An 18,473-nucleotide genomic window follows, 5' to 3' on the forward strand; every position below is an offset into this window, starting at 1 on the left:
TTCCTGACCAGCAAGAGACAGTGAACTTCTAGCAGACATCCATTGGAGGAGGGGTGAGTTTCCTCCTGGCCCAAGGGCTTCGGCTAGGAGGAATTCAGACTTTCCTCGCCCCCTCGACTTTCTGGTCGCCCTGCAGTGGTGGCTCCACCCTGCAGAGCTCTCCCGAATCCCAACCCAGCCTTCATCCAGGTACACCTTCCTCTCTTCCCCCCTTCCCCCTGGGACCACAAGATCTCCCCAGAGCAGCTCCCTTGCGCGCTGGGCTGGGACTGTGAGTACAACCCGGCAGGAGGGAGTGCCTGTGTTTCAATAGACTGCCTGAGGAAAGGTAGACCTTCTGTCAGTGAAGTCCCTGCCCAACAAGGGAACCTGACCTGGTACCAGAAGATCCAATATAGAGCAGTTGAAGGAAGAGATGGGCAGACGCCAAGGCAAGAACTCCTCCAACAATCTAAAAAAACAACATGAGATCACCAGATCCCAACTAACCTACAATAGAAGAACTTGAACCTCTTAATTCAGAAGAATTGGAAAAAAGTGCCATTATGAAAGCAATAGAGTCCCTTAAACAGGATATGAAGAATTCTTTTAAAGAACTGGATGAGAAGTACAACAAAAGGATTGAAGAAATGAGTAAAGAAATGGATGAGAAGTATAACAAAAAGTTTGAAGAAATGAGTAAAACCATGAATGATACTCTGGGAAACCAAGAAAAAACAATCAAACAGGTAATGGAAACAGTTCAAGAATTAAAAACTGAAATGGAGGCAATGAAGAAAACACAAAATGAGGGCCGGCTGGATATGGAAAATCTAGGTAAACGAACAGAGACTACAGAATCATGCATAACCAATAGGATACAACACATGGAAGAACGAATCTCAGAGTCTGAAGATACCATAGAGAAAATAAATGCTCAGATCAAAGAAAACAGCAAATCCAACAAATTCTCATCACAAAACATTCAAGAAATCTGGGACACAATAAAAAAAAACAAATCTAAGAATAATAAGGATTGAAGAAGGAGAAGAACTGAAGATCAAAGGCCCAGAAAATATATTCAACAAAATTATAGAAGAAAACTTTCCCAACCTAAAGAATGATATTCCTATGAAGGTTCAAGAAGCATACAGAACACCGAATAGACTGGATCAAAAAAAATACATTCCCCTCACCATATAATAATCAAAACACAAATCATACAGATTAAAGAAAGAATATTAAGAGCTGCAAAGGAAAAAGATCAAGTAACTTATAAAGGTAAACCTATCAGACTTACACCGGACTTCTCTATGGAAACCATGAAAGCCAGAAGGTCCTGGATAGAGGTACTACAGAAACTAAGAGACCATGGATGCAAACCCAGACTACTATACCCAGCCAAGCTATCATTCACTATCAATGGAGAAAACAAAATATTCCAGGATAAGAACAAATTTAAACAATTCGTAGCCACAAACACAGCCTTACAGAAAGTAATAGAAGGAAAATTGCAACCCAAGGAATCCAACATTGCCAACACTGCCTACAATAACTCAGACATCTAGCGACCCTTCACAAGCTTAACTCAAAGAAGGGACACATACAAACTCTATTAAACAAACAAACAAAAAATAATAATAACTGGAGTCAACAACCACTGGTCATTAATATCACAATATTAATGGACTCAATTCACCTATAAAAAGGCACAGACTAAGAGAATGGATACGAAAACAGGATCCAACATTCTGCTGTTTACAAGAAACACACCTCAACCACAAAGACAGACATCTACTCAGAGTAAAGGGCTGGGAAAAGGTTTTCCAAGCAAATGCACCTAAGAAACAAGTGGGTATGGCCATTCTAATATCTAACAAAATTGACTTCAAACTAAAATCAATCAGAAGAGATGGAGACGGACATTTTATACTCATAACAGGAACAATTCATCAGGAGGAAGTCTCAATCCTGAATATCTATGCCCCTAATATAAAGCCTCCTACTTATGTAAAAGAAACACTTTTAGAACTCAAGGCAGTCATCAAACCACAGACACTAATAGTAGGAGACTTCAACACTCCTCTCTCACCAATGGACAGGTCAATCAGACAGAAACCTAGCAGAGCAATAAGAGAATTATTGAAGGTATTGAATCAAATGGACTTAAAAGACATCTATAGAACATTTCACCCAAATAGGAAAGAATATACCTTCTTCTCTGCAGCTCATGGAACCTTCTCGAAAATTGACCACATACTGGGTAACAAAGCAAACTTCCATAGATACAAAAAAAATATTAGTAACCACCTGTGTCTTGTCAGACCACCACGGATTAAAGTTAGAATTCAACAACAGTGCTACCCCCAGGAAACCAACAAATTTATGGAAGTTGAAGAGTCAACTACTGAATCACCCCTGGGTCAAGGAAGAAATAAAGAAAGAAATTAAAGTCTTCCTTGAATTTAATGAAAATAAAGACACAACATACTCAAATCTATGGGACACTATGAAAGCAGTGTTAAGAGGAAAGTTCATAGCACTAAGTGCCCAATTAAAGAAAACGGAGAAAGCACACATTGGAGACTTAACAGCACACTTGACAGCTCTAGAAAAAAATGAAGCTGATACACCCAGGAGGTCTAGAAGACTGGAAATAATCAAACTGAGGGCTGAAATCAACAAAATAGAAACACAGAAAACAATCCAAAGAATCAATGAATCAAAAAGCTGGTTCTTGGAGAAAATCAACAAGATTGACAAACTCCTATCCAAATTAATCAAACGGCAGAGAGAATATGCAAATTAATAAGATCAGAAATGAAAAGGGGGACATAACCACAGACAGAGAGGAAATTCAGAGAATCATTAGATCTTACTACGAAAATTTATATGCCACAAAGTTGGAAAATGTAAAAGAAATGGACATTTTTTTAGATAAATACCATATACCAAAGTTGAACCAAGACCAGGTGAACAATCTAAATAGACCTATCAGTCGTGAAGAATTAGAAGCTGTTATCAAAAATCTCCCTACCAAAAAAAGCCCAGGACCAGATGGTTTCAATGCAGAATTCTACCAGAACTTCCAGGAAGAGTCTGTACTCAGATATTTTAACTATGATTATAAATATTCAAAAAATAAATATTCAATACATTCATGTATATATTGTATACATTCACATATAAAATTAGATTTTACTGAAATATTTTGTTTGTGTATACAGAAGATACAGAGACATTTGATTCTGTTACTGCCTATGAAATGAATCCATGAATCCTGGAGTTCGAATACTTACCTAGGGGATTCATACATGCTTCTTCAGTTTGTAAGACAGCTATGCTTACCAATGAACTAATTACATCAACCATTGTAATGAAATGCTAACATGAGTAAAATTTTGACATTAACAAATTTGTTCCTCTACATCATTCTTCAAAATTATCAAGTTGGTTGCTTACCAGTATGTTTTGCAATAGATTCATATAATTTCAAATCCTATATTTTCTTAATTTTTTTTACTGAAATGAAGTGACACTGTATAAATGTCCAAAAAGTAAGACTTAGACTGTCAATCATAACCAGTGAATTATTTCTTTTCTTAATTATATGGTTTTCTACAATTGTCCTATGTAGATGGCGAATTCACTCTCCTCTGATTCTCTATCATTTACTTATTTGCTTTAAAGGAAGATGCATCATTTACATATGTACAAGGTAATAGAATGTGGTACTGTTATAGAGAGAGGGAGCCTGTTGTATGGATACTCCAACACTTATTTCTTATTTATCAAAAAATGTCTTACTTGAGGCTCTTGATCCTCAAGAGATGTCCAGTGTCTCTTAAAATCCCCAAGTTATGCTTCCTTTATTTCTTTAAACTTATGATCTGCAGTTAAGCTTTTGTATAAAAGGCAATAATAGCCTCTGTCACTATTATTAAGAAGGTTGAATTCTGAGCTGTGGTTTTTTGTGTATTCTTTCATTTAGTTGTCATGACAACAGCATACTTTTTCTGAAGTTCTGGACATATTTTAAAATGATGAATTGAAAGTGAAATTTCAACTCTTTCAACAGGTATGTCATGTATAATACTACATAAATCCCAGAGTCCTATATGATTTATTAGGAATAGATTCATTCTTCTGAAGTTCTAGTTCACTTCATACTTTGAAATAAAATTTTTAATATATAGTTAAAGTACACCCTAAAATACATTTTACCTGTTCTTTTGCTGATAGAAAAGACAGTTCTGTGATCAGTTACTGTATCCTGTGCATCTGAGCTTCAGTTCATACAGAAGGAGGGCATGAGTATTATTATCTTTGTTTATAATTAGAATATGAACTCAAAATGACTTTCAATGTTTTTTACTTTAAAAACCCATTAGAGTTTAACAATGTGAGGACAAATTATTTTTATTCTATAATCACATTAGAAATGTTCTTGGCCAATATTTAAAGTGTGAGTTTTTCAAGTGTTTGATAAGTTTCTTCTATATCATTTCTATGAAATAATCAAATAATACCCTCAAAATATTTCTAATGTTCTATTGGTAATAAAATAAATCAAGACAATTTCAAATAATAATGCACCAACTTGTTTGTGCTAATAGTATAATCTTGTTTGAAACATTTTAATTTTTCACTATTGCAGATTTACATGAACACATTTTCCTTTCACTGTCTATTTGAGAATCATGAAAAACTGAGCTTTTTCTTTGAGTTCTTACTCCTTGGGTCTTTCACAGAATTGATAGGTTCAGAAAATATTATTTGTTATATTTTTGTTTTTCTACTTTGCAATGGTTGGGGGTGATATGATGATTTTGAATACCAAAATATGTAGCCCTGCACTGCTGGGTTACCCCGTATACTTCTCGGCATTCCTGTCCCTCCTGGATGCATACACTTCCTCTGTTATCACACCAAAAATAGCTGTAGATTTTCATTATGAGAGTAGAAACATTAATTTGATGGCTGCATCATGCATGTCTTTGCTGTCCTCTTCTTTACTGGAGTGGAAGTGATTATCTTGACATCCACGGCCTATGAGTGCTATGTATCCATTTGCAAGTTCTTGCACTACTCTTCTGTTGACTGTGGTTTCTGTCCTGCCCAGTTTCTGTCCTCTCACCAGGTCTCACAATCGTTTAGCCCCAAAGAAATCACACAGAGGTCTATATTAGTTATAAACTGATTGTCCCATTAGCTCAGGCTTCATATTAACTCTTATAACTTATATTTGCCATTATTCTAGTATATGTTAGCCACATGCCTGGGTACCATTTTCTGCAGGGCAGGTCACATCTTCCTTCCTCTATGTCTGGATAGGACTGTGGAGGAATGGACTTTTTCCTTTCCAGAATTCTCCTGTTTTCTTGATCCACCTCTACTTTCTGTCTGGTTGTCCTGCCTATACTTCTTGCCTGGTTACTGGCCAATCAGTGTTTATTTAAAATATAATTGACAGAATTTGGACAATTGTTCCACACCACTTCCTCCTCATCCTCCTCCTCCTTTTCCTCCTTTTCTCCTTCTCCTTCTCCTTCTCCTCCTTCCCCTTCCCCTTCCCCTTCCCCTTCCCCTTCCCCTTCCCCTTCCCCTTCCCCTTCTTCTTCTTCTTCTTCTTCTTCTTCTTCTTCTTCTTCTTCTTCTTCTTCTTCTTCTTCTTCTTTTTCTTCTTCTTTTAAAAGATCCATAGTCCATTTGTTCCAGGATACTTTCTGTTGGTTGGGAGTGCTGATAGTCTTATGGGGACCTAAAGAAAATTTATAATTATGATCAAGTCCTGATTGGAGTATCCTGTGAGTCTTGATCATCTCAGGCAGCAGTCTTAAATATGTTCTGGATGTAGAATTCAGTCATCTGGTTGTAGAATTCAGTCATCCATCCTACTGGAGATTTTTCAGGTGGTCTTCCTTGATCAAAACTGATTTTTTTTAAATTCAGAATGAATTCACAGCCTCTAATTTCCTATGGAAACAAAAGCAAAATCTCTTCTCCAAAGTAACATACCTTTTGACTTCAATTTTGAAATCAAGATATTTTCAAAATACCTATCTTGGATTAATTCATCAGCATTTATAAGCAAATATCTTTTAGGAGTTTTTGCTCCTTCTTCAGCATTCAAACAATTCAAAGAGAGCATAATAACACACAGTATCCAGATTCTCTATGTATTTTCCATCTTTATGTGACTTTACTTTAATCTCTATTTCTTTTATTTTTACTTTTACTTTTTGAGACAGGTACTTTGTATATCTTTGGCTGTCCTGGAACTCCCTCTGTAGACCAGGATATCTTTGAACTCACAGAGATTCACTTGCCTCTGCCTCCTAAGTGCCAGGATTAAAGGTGTGTGCCACCACACCTTGAATTTGCAGAGGTCTGTTTACCTCTGTCTCCCAAGTGTTGGTATTAAAGGTGTGTGCCAACACACTCAACTACTCTCTTTCCTTTTTATTTTAAGGACTTTAACCTTTAGTCTGCATATACTTTTAACACACTGTAAACCATTTAGAGGTTTTCTTCCTCTTTGAATCTCTCTTTACTGTATATCTCTCTTTTTTCTGACCACATGGGTCTTTAATTTGCTAAGCAACATGGAGAGGATTAAAGCTATAGCTTTTATGGCTGGATCAGCCCATTCCTTAGCTTTCTAAAATTTCAGGCTGATGGTGGAGGTACCTACTGTAGCCATGCTTATTGCCACAACTCAATGGTGTTTCCAGGTCCCTGCCAGCAAGCAAGCTGCAGCAATCTGCTCACAAACCGCAGGAAAATACTCTGTAGCAGGACCTCCTGCCTGATAGAGTCAGAGTTGTGCTGGCAAGATGGCCCAGAAAGCCGGCATTTTAAAACAACACAGCTTTTTTTCCTGCTATGGCTGTAAACCAAAAAGTATGCGGTCAGCTTTTATCAACACCATTTAAGTGTTTTCATGTCAGGACCTCTCAAAAGAACTGCAAGGTTTTGCAGCTAAAGCTGAGTAAGGAAGCCTCTTTTAAATGAGAGTGCTTGCCTCTAGCTAGCAGAATATTTCCAAGAATATTCTGAGAATTGCTGCTACCAAGAAGCCATGCTTTACTCTTTTCTTTTCTGTCTAGAATTACTTCCCAAGCTCTCTCAGTTTTTATGTGAACACAGGTTTTATGTGTCCACATGGGTGCCATTTGATTTCTGGGTTTCTGTCCCGCCTTGTTTCTGTCCTCTTACCAGGTCCCTCAGCTGTTTAGCCCCAAAGAAATCACACAGAGGTCTATATTAGTTATAAACTGATTGATCCATTAGCTTCATATTAACTCTTATAACTTATATTTGTCATTATTCTAGTATATGTTAGCCACATGCCTGGGTACATTTTTCTGCAGGGCAGGTCACATCTTCCTTCCTCTATGTCTTGGCAGGACTGTGAAGGAATGGGTTTTTTCCTTCCCAGAATTCTCCTGCTCTCATTGACCCACATCTACTTTCTGTCTGGCTGTCATGCCTATACTTCCTGCCTGGCTATTGGCCAATCAGTGTTTATTTAAAATATAATTGACAGAATATAGACAATTGTCACACACCACTTTTTCATCTTGAACAGGAGGATTTGTGGAATTCTGGTAGGAGTGGTGTGGACAGGGAGATTCTTACATTCTATCATACAAATTTTCTTCATTTTGCAACTGCCCTTTGGTGGTTCCAAAATCCTTAACATTTCCTATGTGACTTGTTTCCACCAATGAAGATGCCTACACTAGCACTCATATTTTTGTCATTTTGTTGTTTGCAAGCAGTGGACCTTTCTGCATTATTATTTTCTTGTTGCTTGTTTCAATGGTGTCATCTTGTTCTCTCTGAGAGTCCATAGCTCTGGTGGGAGACATAAAGCTCTCTCCACCTATGGATCCCACGTTACTGTTGTGGTTTTGGTCTTTGTTCCATGCATAATAATATATTCAATGCCGATAACTGTCTTCTCCAAAGAACAAAACATGCTTTTATTGGCCACCATCGTGCCATATTTGATAAATCCTATACCTTATACTTTCATGAATAAAGAAATGAAAAATTTCAACTGGAAAATGTTGAAGAGAAAAATAGTAGTTTATGGGATATCTTAAATATTGAATTCTTACACACTGGCAAGAAAATTGCACTTGACAGATGTTTCAGTTAGTAAGAGGATTTCCTGTGTAAACTTTAGGGAACTGAATTCAGATTCCCAAACATGACAAATTCCAGTCATGTCATTCCAACTCAAATCATAGTGTTGGTGAAGTGGAGACACTCAGTTCAAGAAACTAAATGAGTAGCTATTTTAAAAAATAATCTAAAGGTTCATGTAGAGAATGCTTGTCATTCATACTATGCATCATAAAACCTTCACTGAAAAACAAAAGATATTCACTAAAATATGTGAAACTATTCCTTACAAGATATAGTCTCTGTGAAGAATTTTGACACATCAGAGCCCACAGAGACAATACAACTCAACTATCAGCCAAACCTTGTTATCTTTTGACTTTATTTAAATTGAATCTATTGAAGGCTATTAAAGAATCCAAGTTATTTATCGACATTGTTTATAGATAAAATGTGATTAGCTTAGGTGACCTATCGTTTAATTTCTTCTGGGTCATGCACCTACCTCATTAAAATCATATAAGACACCAGATTCAATAGTAAAATACCCATGCACAACTTTTAGTCTAGTACAACCTAAAGCAGATCTCAGGTATCACTTTGCAAGCAACACCAGATCTACAATGCTGATATTGTGAGCCTACTTCTCTCTTTCTATATAGGAGTAATATTTTCAAATGAAAACAGGTTTCAACAGACACTTTAGCATTTTAGTTTTGTGGATTTTAATATTATTTCCTGTAAATAGAATTATTTTACATTCCAGTCACAATTTGCCTTTCTTCCTCTGCTTCCAGTCTCTACCCATCCAGCTTTATTTCAAAAACTTCAATTCACTCTTCTCATATCCATTTAGGAGGGTTCAATGAGGAATGCCTAGACCTCTCTGAGTAGTGGAAACTGATTTTAATACTATTAATGATGTACATAAAGCTGAAAATGATTACATTCAAGCAATATCAATAGAGATCATCGAATGCTATTGCCTTTAACTTTTTAATGTTTGATAGTTTCTTACATTTACATAATAATTTTAATCAGTTTTACACACTATCATTCCCTTTCTTTTCCCTATTCTTCTCACTTAAATCTTTCTTCCCCCCAAATCACCCTCTTGTTCTTCTACCCATCACATCATTTTTGTCTGTGACTCACTGAGTGTAATCAGAGTTTCATGCCAGAGTTTGTGTAAGAAGTCATTTACAGGAACCATTTATGAGTGATTATAATCATGAAGAAAGCGATATAGCTCACCAGCTGCTATTTACTGTCAATAGTTCCTTAGAGAAGAGAAGGTTCCACATAATGAATAGTTAGATGTTCAAGCTTGTGCATATCTTGTGAGTATTTAAAAAGCTTGTACAAAATTATTTTTGATATATAAATTATAAAAAATGTACATCTTACAGTTGAAAAAAGATAAAAGACATTTTATTGAGGTTTATGTTGGGGTGTTAGCCCCCTTAAGCCTCTTAGGATTCGGAAGGACTCTTGTAGCAGGAGAAAACTGGTGAAAGATAACTTTGGGTAAACAAATTAAGTTCATAAGCCTTTTTATCATTTCCCATTTATTATTTCTATGCTCTCTCTAATGCTCTCATGATGTTCCCCTTTAATTGTTTCTCCTCGATGTTTCTCTTTTAATATTACTCGCTGTTTTTTTCCATTCCACAAGGTTTCCAGTATATATACTCACACAGACATAGCTAACAGTTCTCTGGTAAATAACAATGATACCAAGCATGCATTTGTTAGGGCTAACAGATGGATAAAGTAGGTGTAAATTATCTTACTATTGCCTAAGAGGGATCATGACTGTGAAACTCCCCTGTAGATACTAGGAGAATTAGTATGGGGATTTAAATCAGTACAGAATTAGAAGAATAAGAAAAAGAGAGTTTGTGTGTTAACTACATTTGTGTGGTTAATTAGAGCTTGTAACTCCAACTAGCTAAATTAAAGTAAATGGAATCTCTTAGCTTTAGATATAACACCTAATGTGCTAGATCAAAGGGGAAACTATGGTAGTGTAAAATCCAGAGCAAGGCATTTCTAGCTTCCCAAGAGGAGGCTTAGTTTCTGCTGATGCCTGAGTGTAAAGCATTTCCTTTCTCTGGGGCCTTGTGAGAATTCAAGGCCAGAGTATATATTCTAAATATCAAGATTATATGGCAAAATGAAAGGTCATACAGTTTAACAGCACATACAAATGTTATATCCAATCATTAATACACTGCTGATGTATTTTGGGTATGAATTCCACTATGAAAGAAGAGGGACACCATGGCTTCAGAAGGTTTACAGAATGATGGACACTATTGAAAAGGTAGGTTCCCAAAGCTTTGCAAATTGGATGCAGCCTAGTGATTTTGCCAGCTTGTACTCCCTCTGTATAATGCTTGTAGTCACCAGCAACATTTTACATACCAGTAAATAGTAAGTCCTTCTGACCTTTAGGTAAGAGATTAATAGATGTCTGATTAGAGCCACATACCTGTACTCTTAGCACATAAAGGCTAAACAAGATGATTTTGAGGACAGCCTGGGCTATACATAAGGAAAATTTTCCCCAATGAAAATAATAGATAAAATAAATTGAAAAATTTATCTTGCTGAAAACTATTTTCAATGTACCTTAAAAGGTAAATATTTATTATGTTGTAGGAACCATATTTTATCTTCACAAGTATTTTACAGATATTTTAACTTCAGAGAAAAACAGATGGTTCAACAAGTCTCTGACTCCCTTAAGGAGGTGAGATCTTCATTAAGAAAGTTAAAATTCATTTGTATGGTATTTAATTTATAAGATGATGGTTAAATTCAATTATTTCTCTGATTTATGAGGTGATAGATTAATATGCTAAAATTGCTTTTATGCTTCTATATCTACTAATTTTATATTTTGGGACTAGAAAGATGGCTCAATCATTAAAATCACTGCCTGCTCTTTCAAAGATTCTAATTTCACTTCCCAAAAACCACACAATGGCTTACAACCATCTGTAATAAAATTTGGTGCCCTATTGAAGAAGAGACCAGGTCAGTAGTTGTTTTTAACCTGGACTATAAATCCCAATATGGACAAGTTCAACAGAACTACCATATACAGACTATCCATACATGTTTCAGCATTTCCAGAGCATAAATTTCATTTCATTTTCATTTTCAGTTGTGTTCTTTAACTTTGAAAATATGTGTACACTTCAAACCTTCTTTTCATGATTTTTGGCTAGGATGATATCTTTTACTTAATTTTCATGGATGACTTAAAGTACGTCATACATTGGTTTTATTTTGCACTAATATTTGTACAACACACACTTTTCTATTCATATCATTAAACTCATTGCAATTTGATTTAATATTTCTCATCATTAGCGACCTGGCACATTGTATTTTCTCCTTAAACTTTACACACACACACACACACACACACATATATAAATAAATAAAATGTGTGTGTGTGTATTAGGTATATACATATGTACCATGTGCATGCATGATCCTTCAGATCTTCTGTCACTGGAGTTACAGAGATTTTGAACCACCATGTGGGTTCTGGTATTCGAAAGAACAATAAGTATGTGCCCTTAGTTACTGAGCTATCTCTCTAATCCCCACAGATTGCATTTTATCTCTTTTGAAACAAATACTTTCTTTACTCAAAAACAGTTTTACTTCCTACCATGGACATGATATTTCATTGTAATCTTATTTTATACATTTGCTAAAGCTATTCAATGTGATTGTTTTATATTTCCTAAAATAAAACATTATTTTAAAAAATATTATTTAAATAAACATTATTTTAAAAAAATAAGAAATAAAAGGAAATAAAAACTCTTAGTCAAAAGTTAAAAAATAATAGTCAGGTGACAAAATAATGTGTAGAACAAAGAATGAGCTGAAACCCAGGGTCAGAAAAGAGTTTGGAACTAAGACAACTTTAAGGATTTGAGAAAAGAAGTTCTAGTTTGTTCTCTACCCAAATACTTTTTTGAACCATTTCAATATTTACATTAGAAGGTATGTTTTTTTGCCTTCTTTTATATAGTCATATACATTTTAATATTCACTTTTAACACTGACAATGAATTTTTTTAAATTCTTTAAATAAATACAGTAGCTAAAATAAACAAATTTGATATTAGAATAGCAGTTAGATATTCTCATATTTAAAAATACTTACATGGATTGATTATGTCAAAGCAGAATGAATAAAAAATAAAATATAATGCTAAATATACACATTATGTTAGGAAAATAATAAAATTGTAATATCTAAATTTATATGAATTAAAATTGAGTAATATATTTGAGTATTTATTTCTCTGTTGAGTATCATAAGCTCTTTTCTGTTTGTAAAACATAATCACAGTACAAACAAAAACACTTGTAGTTAAAAGAATAGAAAGATATTTAAATTTTATATATACTGAATTTGTGTTATTTGCTACACTGTTACCAGAATGAAGTTGCTTTTCATAGTTTTGTTTCAATTATTGAAGTCCAAACTTTATAAAGTATTTGAGCACAGGGCATTCCATCCTAATCCCTCAATACACTTATAACTAAATTCACTCTGTGACAGTAAGAAACTGTGAAAGCAAAGGATATCAAGAAGAAACTACTAGGAGAAGTAACCCAATTAAATTATTTCCACTGTTGATTATTTGTAAATAAGTTTGCTTTACTTTTATATTCAAAGTCAAGAATATGGAAATCAATCGTTAAGTGAAATGTAATAAACGTGCAAGTTACTTTTAATTGGCCACTATGATGGCTTTTTTTTTTTAGTTTTTTTTTTAGTGGATGTGAACAACTATGCTACATATACTAAAATCTTCAGTTTGGTGTTGACAGTTAATTTACATTTGAATTTGTTTTGATTATTATAGAATGAGAAAGGCTCATTGTTGTTTCTCTAGGGAATCTGCACTCATATCTGATTAGAATGCAATAGTTACATGAACCAGGAGAAACTCATTCATAAGCAGGTACCATTTTGTGAACTTGATATTATTGGGTCTACTGTATAAATTATGTCAAATAGTACAAGAACATACACTCTTTGAGTCTTGATTGCACTCTTTGCATTTTTGAATTTTGACCTTTTACGATGAGACTGTCACAGAAATGCATATTATACCTGGAAATAATTTCAGCATATGTTTTTTCATATTTCAACACATTTTAGTTTCAACAAAATTTTTAAAAAGTATAATGCTACATGTAAACATTTTAGAGGTAACTTGCATACAACATTTCATTTGAGTTACAGAAGTACAAATTTACTAATGAAGAGTTTCAAATAAAAACACTGAAGTATTACTTTCTATTGCTGTAATAAAACATCATGAAAAAAACAGTGGTACCGGAGGATCAGAGTCCATGATGAAGGAGCAGAGGTAATAAGTGGCAGGTGGCTGTTGCAACTGAGATCGTATTTTAAACACAAACGTGAAGCAGAGGGAACTAACTTGAAATTGCAAGTTCCTTGAAACATAAAAGACTACTTCAGTGTCATACTTCCTCCCTCATGTCCATTTCTCCTAATTCTCTGCCCATAGCCACCACTGAAGACCACATATTCAGATTTTCTACCCTTATAGGTTACATCACATTCAAGCTACCGTAGCTGAAATGTCAGTTCATATTGTAAACATTAATTTCAAGGTAAATACAGTTTTCAGCCTGCAGAATTGATTCTTTCATTATATAATTGTGTCACCTCTTTCTGTAAAATGAACAAATCATAAAGAACTTGAAGTAAATATTGACCTCTTTATTCTATACATTAAAGTTTGCAAGTTTGAACATTTTTGTTTTGTTTTCTTTTGCTTTGCTTTTTTTGTGAAACAGGGTTTGTAGATCAGCCTTGTCTTGAGCTCACAGATTTGCCTGCCTCTGCCTCCCAAATGCTGGGATTAAAGGCACGTGCCACCACCACCTATGTAAGTTTAAAGTTTTCAATTTTGTCAGATGACCTTAAATCTTATCCACATTTTCCTAATGGCATTTTTCATTTCTTTATTTCTAAAAGTGTAAATCATAGGATTGAACAATGGAGTCATGATGGCATCAAACACAGCCACCTTTTTCTCAAAAGAAGATGCAGATGTGCATCGTGCATATATAAATATGCATGGAACAAAGAATGTAACAACAACAGCAATATGGCTTCCACAAGTGGACAGAGCTTTCCATCGCCCTTCAGAATTGTGATTTCTTAGAGAGAACAAAATGACACCATAGGAGATGAGCAGCATAGAGAAGATTATGATGCAGATAGAGCCACTGTTGGCAAACACTAGGAGGGCATACACGTAAGTGTCAGTGCAGGACAACTCCAGCAATGGGAACAAGTCACACATGAAGTGATCAATGACATTAGGCCCACAAAAGGGTAACTGCAACATGAAGATTATTTGTATGATAGAATGCAAGAATCCCCCTGCCCATGCCACCCCCACCAGAGTGCCACAATGCCTCCAGTTCATTATGGAAGAGTAATGTAAGGGCTTACAAATGGCTACATAGCGGTCATAGGCCATCACTATGAGGACAATCACTTCTACTGCAGCAAAGAAGTGTACAGCAAAGATCTGTGTCATGCAGCCTTCAAAGGAGATGGTTTTGCTGTCATCTAGGGAGTCAGCAATCATCTTTGGTGAAATGACTGAAGTAATGCATGCATCCAAGAAGGACAGAAATGCCAAGAAGAAGTACATAGGTGATCCGAGCAGTGCAGGACTACAGAGGATGGTTACTGCAATCATTATGTTGCCTCCCATGGTTGCAATGTAGGCAAACAAAAATACAACAAATATTATTTTCTGAACTTTTGGGTTCTGTGAAAGTCCCAGGAGGATGAACTCAGTTACAATAGTCTGATTTGCCATGATTCTCAAGAAAGTTTAAGACAAAAATTTCTATTATTTATGCATGTAGATAGTCACTTATGTATGTTTGTGCTTATATACTTTGCTCTGTGTGTGTGTTTGTGTGTGTGTGTGTATTTGTGTGTGAGTGCAGGCACAGATGCTTTAGTCCTTGTTTAGATGTCAGTAAACAATTAGCAGCAATAACATCTCTCTCCACTGTGTAGGTTCTGGGATTTGAATTCAGGTATTCACTCTTGACAAGACATATCTTTACCACTGAGTCTTCTCTGTTGCCATCTAAATCTGTAATTATGAGAAAAATTGCTTCAAATAACTTAACAATACTATTAACAAGCATGTGCATTGATATGCATCCTTCTATTGCTTAATTCCTTTGATGTTTAGAAAAAATTGATAATTTATCAGTTCATCAGGTAGAATTGTGGTTTAAAATAGCCTCATTTGTATTATAAAAAATAAAAACCACCTGCTTGGTGTTAAAAAAGAAACAATGCATCTTTCAAGTTTCAGTTTTTCTCATTCTCTACCAGCTTCCTGATGTGTAGTCTTATAAGACATCCCAAAGCAACATTCTGATTATGGACAGAAAGACCTCAATTGATTAACCACATCTGCTAGAGACTACTCACACTCTGCTATATCAATTTATGAAGAAGCAGGAAATGAACTTGGAAATCCTGGATAAATATCAAATTCTCTTTGATATCTAGAATGCATTAACTCTTAAATTAGATTAACTTATTCTTTATAATTCAGAAGTGTCTTTGGCAAAGTGTCTAGTTCTATAAAAGATGAATATTTATAAAGAGTTATGATATGAATTTTAAATCAGCATTTTAAAATGTGACCCTTTCTTAAATAAAATAGTGTCTGTTGTTATTATAATTGATCTAATCCAAAGAAAACTATTAATAAATAAATAACTAATTGGAAAATTATAAAAGAAGGTTATGAATTTGAGAGGATGATGCAGTGAGGTCCTCTGTGAGGGTCTGAAGGACTGTGAGGGGTGGGTAATAAAGGTACATTTTGTACATTAGTGAAATTTAAAGTAAGACTTAGAAAGCAATGGCCAAACACTTTTGCATGCAAATTGAGTACACCCAATTAAACGTATAATAGGGAAAAACAGAAGTTGTACTATAATATTTAATTGTTACATTTCTTACTCATCTATTGCATACCATGACACCTGGTTTTAGGAATTATAATTTGATGATATAGTTTGAAATGTGTGTGAATTTAGTCTTTTGGAGATATTTGTAAACAGCTTACCTGTTTAGTCTAAGCTCATGAAGGGAGCAAATTTGAAAATATTTAAAATGCTGCTTTTGTTATGTTTTTACAATTGTAGTTCATTTTATTCTTTTGAAAGTCCAACTTCCATATCCACAGAAATTCTTCCATTAATCATTCAGATAAATTATGCAGCTCCTGAGCTCATTTTCTTCTCAAGAAGACACAGCTTGGAAATTGTCCATATCCTATCTTGTATATACAATTTACATGTCTATAAAATAGAAATTTTATATGTGAATAGTATTCATCTATAGATATATTGTTCTTAAAATTTGTGAATAAAATAGTAATGTATTTATACTAAGAGGAAGAATATGCTTATTTTAATAACTGTCAATTAGAGTATAGAGAAATAGTTTTACACTTTTATGAAAGTGCAAAATGAAGCCATTACAGTTTGTCTAATATTTGTCTAAAACAACTATTTCCATTTCTTCTGATGTATGTTCCTCATCAGCATCTGTAATATAAACTCAGTATCTACTCTTATTCAGTAGATGAGGAAGCAAAAGAATTAGAACTTTACAATGCATTGTCATCTTTCTAAAACAAGCACAAATGCACTCTTCTTATCTTAATGATCACGATATGTATGTGAAACTGAATGAATAATATACACATACTGGAAATTCTTTCCTCACACTTTTGTTAATCTTAAATTGAATATAAGATGTTAACAAGAAAGAACAAAATTGTTAAGTCTGCTATCAAAAAGGCAGGAAAAACCTTCATATGTGATACCCATTTGAAATTTAACAAATCACCTTATATCAATGATTTTGGACATGGGTTTATAAAGAATGATAGTTCATTTTCATTATTAGAGGCGACTGAATTATGTTCCTAGTATCCCAGGATGGGCATGAGTTTGAACTCACCATGCTTTAAGGATGACCGTGGGCTCTTGCTCTTGCTGTTCCTGCCTCTAAAATGCTGGGATCACAAGCTTGTGACATAATGTTCAGCCAAAAAAAAAAAAAAACCCACAGTTCTATTGACATATTACATAAACAAAAATAAAAGGAAACATATGAAGATTAATTTCAGAATTATATAACAGTATCTATACATAGAGACTAAGATAAAATTTGAAATGGTCATAGTATTAAATGTGCTTTTAAAACCACACTTTAAAAATCATATCAGTTACAATAATATTTTTCATTCAAGTACACTTTGGGAAAATATATAGTACATTTTTCTAGCATCATAACCAGGCAAAACTATGGCTTGCAAGTCTCACCATGTGCCAGTCTGTGAAAAATCCCACAGATACTCCCTGTTTGCTGAGGCAGAAAGTATGATCAAAGCAAAAAGTGTGCATCTAATTCTTGCTTCTATACCTAGGAGTAGATGAATCTCTCTGGCAGTTGTTGTAGAGAATGTTGCCACTGCTAATCAAGTCCTGCCATCAATGTGACCTCAAGTTAAAATGAAAATATGGGAGACAGAGCTTCCTACTTGACTGGAAGTGGAATTTAAAGAGGTCTCCTGCAGTGCTCATGCTCCTGTGAGATTGATTCCTAGCCTCCCAGGATTTAATAAATGCCCTGTCACATGGGTTTTTAAGAGGTGATTTTGTGAGACTTTTAAACTACTGGAGTGATTAAAATAATTTGATGTACTTACCAAATTGCTGTTTGTTTTAAATTTCTTGAATTTCTCTTCAGTGATTCTCACATGTATTCACTGTTTTATAATAAATGAAATAGCTTGTTTCATTGACGAACTCATGAAAAGTTTTGCGTGCTTATAAAATAAGAGAGCAGAATTCAATAGTAAACTATCTATCCATTGACCTATTAAGACCATATGTTTTGTTTTGGGGAAATAGTACAATAGATTATGTGTGAAAATATTAAAAGTTGTATATCAATTATAATAATTTTCATTTGCTAAAATCTTAGTTTTGTGAATTTATAGACTTTGTGTTTGTGTGTGTGTGTGTGTGTGTGTGTGTAATTTCTGGATAAAAGGATTCAGTCTAGAGCTATGTCAGACCTGGAATTCACAAAAGTCCTGACTCAGCTTCCAAGAAATTTGAGCTACAGGTGTATTAATTGGTATCAATTAATTATTGAATCATACCTCTAAGCTTAAAAGAAGAGTTTAGAGGTTGAAGCAATTTTCTTCTATTTATGTTATCTGACAACA

General features: G+C 34.4%; 1 protein-coding gene and 1 pseudogene across 1 annotated transcript; one reads left to right on the top strand and one right to left on the bottom strand.

Moving 5' to 3' along the window:
* Positions 1–3,525: 3,525 nt before the first annotated feature.
* On the top strand, positions 3,526–8,090 carry LOC125399395 (olfactory receptor 4C15-like; annotated as a pseudogene).
* A 6,003-nt stretch (positions 8,091–14,093) lies between these two features.
* On the bottom strand, positions 14,094–15,017 carry LOC125399505 (olfactory receptor 4C15-like). Its single transcript, XM_048432924.3, has one exon. It carries the CDS (start codon positions 15,015–15,017, stop codon positions 14,094–14,096), a length of 924 nt encoding a protein of 307 aa, XP_048288881.2.
* Between the last annotated feature and the right edge of the window lie 3,456 nt (positions 15,018–18,473).

The sequence above is a fragment of the Myodes glareolus genome, chromosome 2 (genome assembly GCF_982192425.1).
Source record: "Myodes glareolus chromosome 2, mMyoGla1.1, whole genome shotgun sequence".
Lineage (NCBI taxonomy): Eukaryota > Metazoa > Chordata > Mammalia > Rodentia > Cricetidae > Myodes > Myodes glareolus.

What these genes read in the sequence shown, in the direction of transcription:
- LOC125399505 (XM_048432924.3), bottom strand. Translation starts at nt 15,017, where the DNA reads ATGGCAAATCAGACTATTGTAACTGAGTTCATCCTCCTGGGACTTTCA.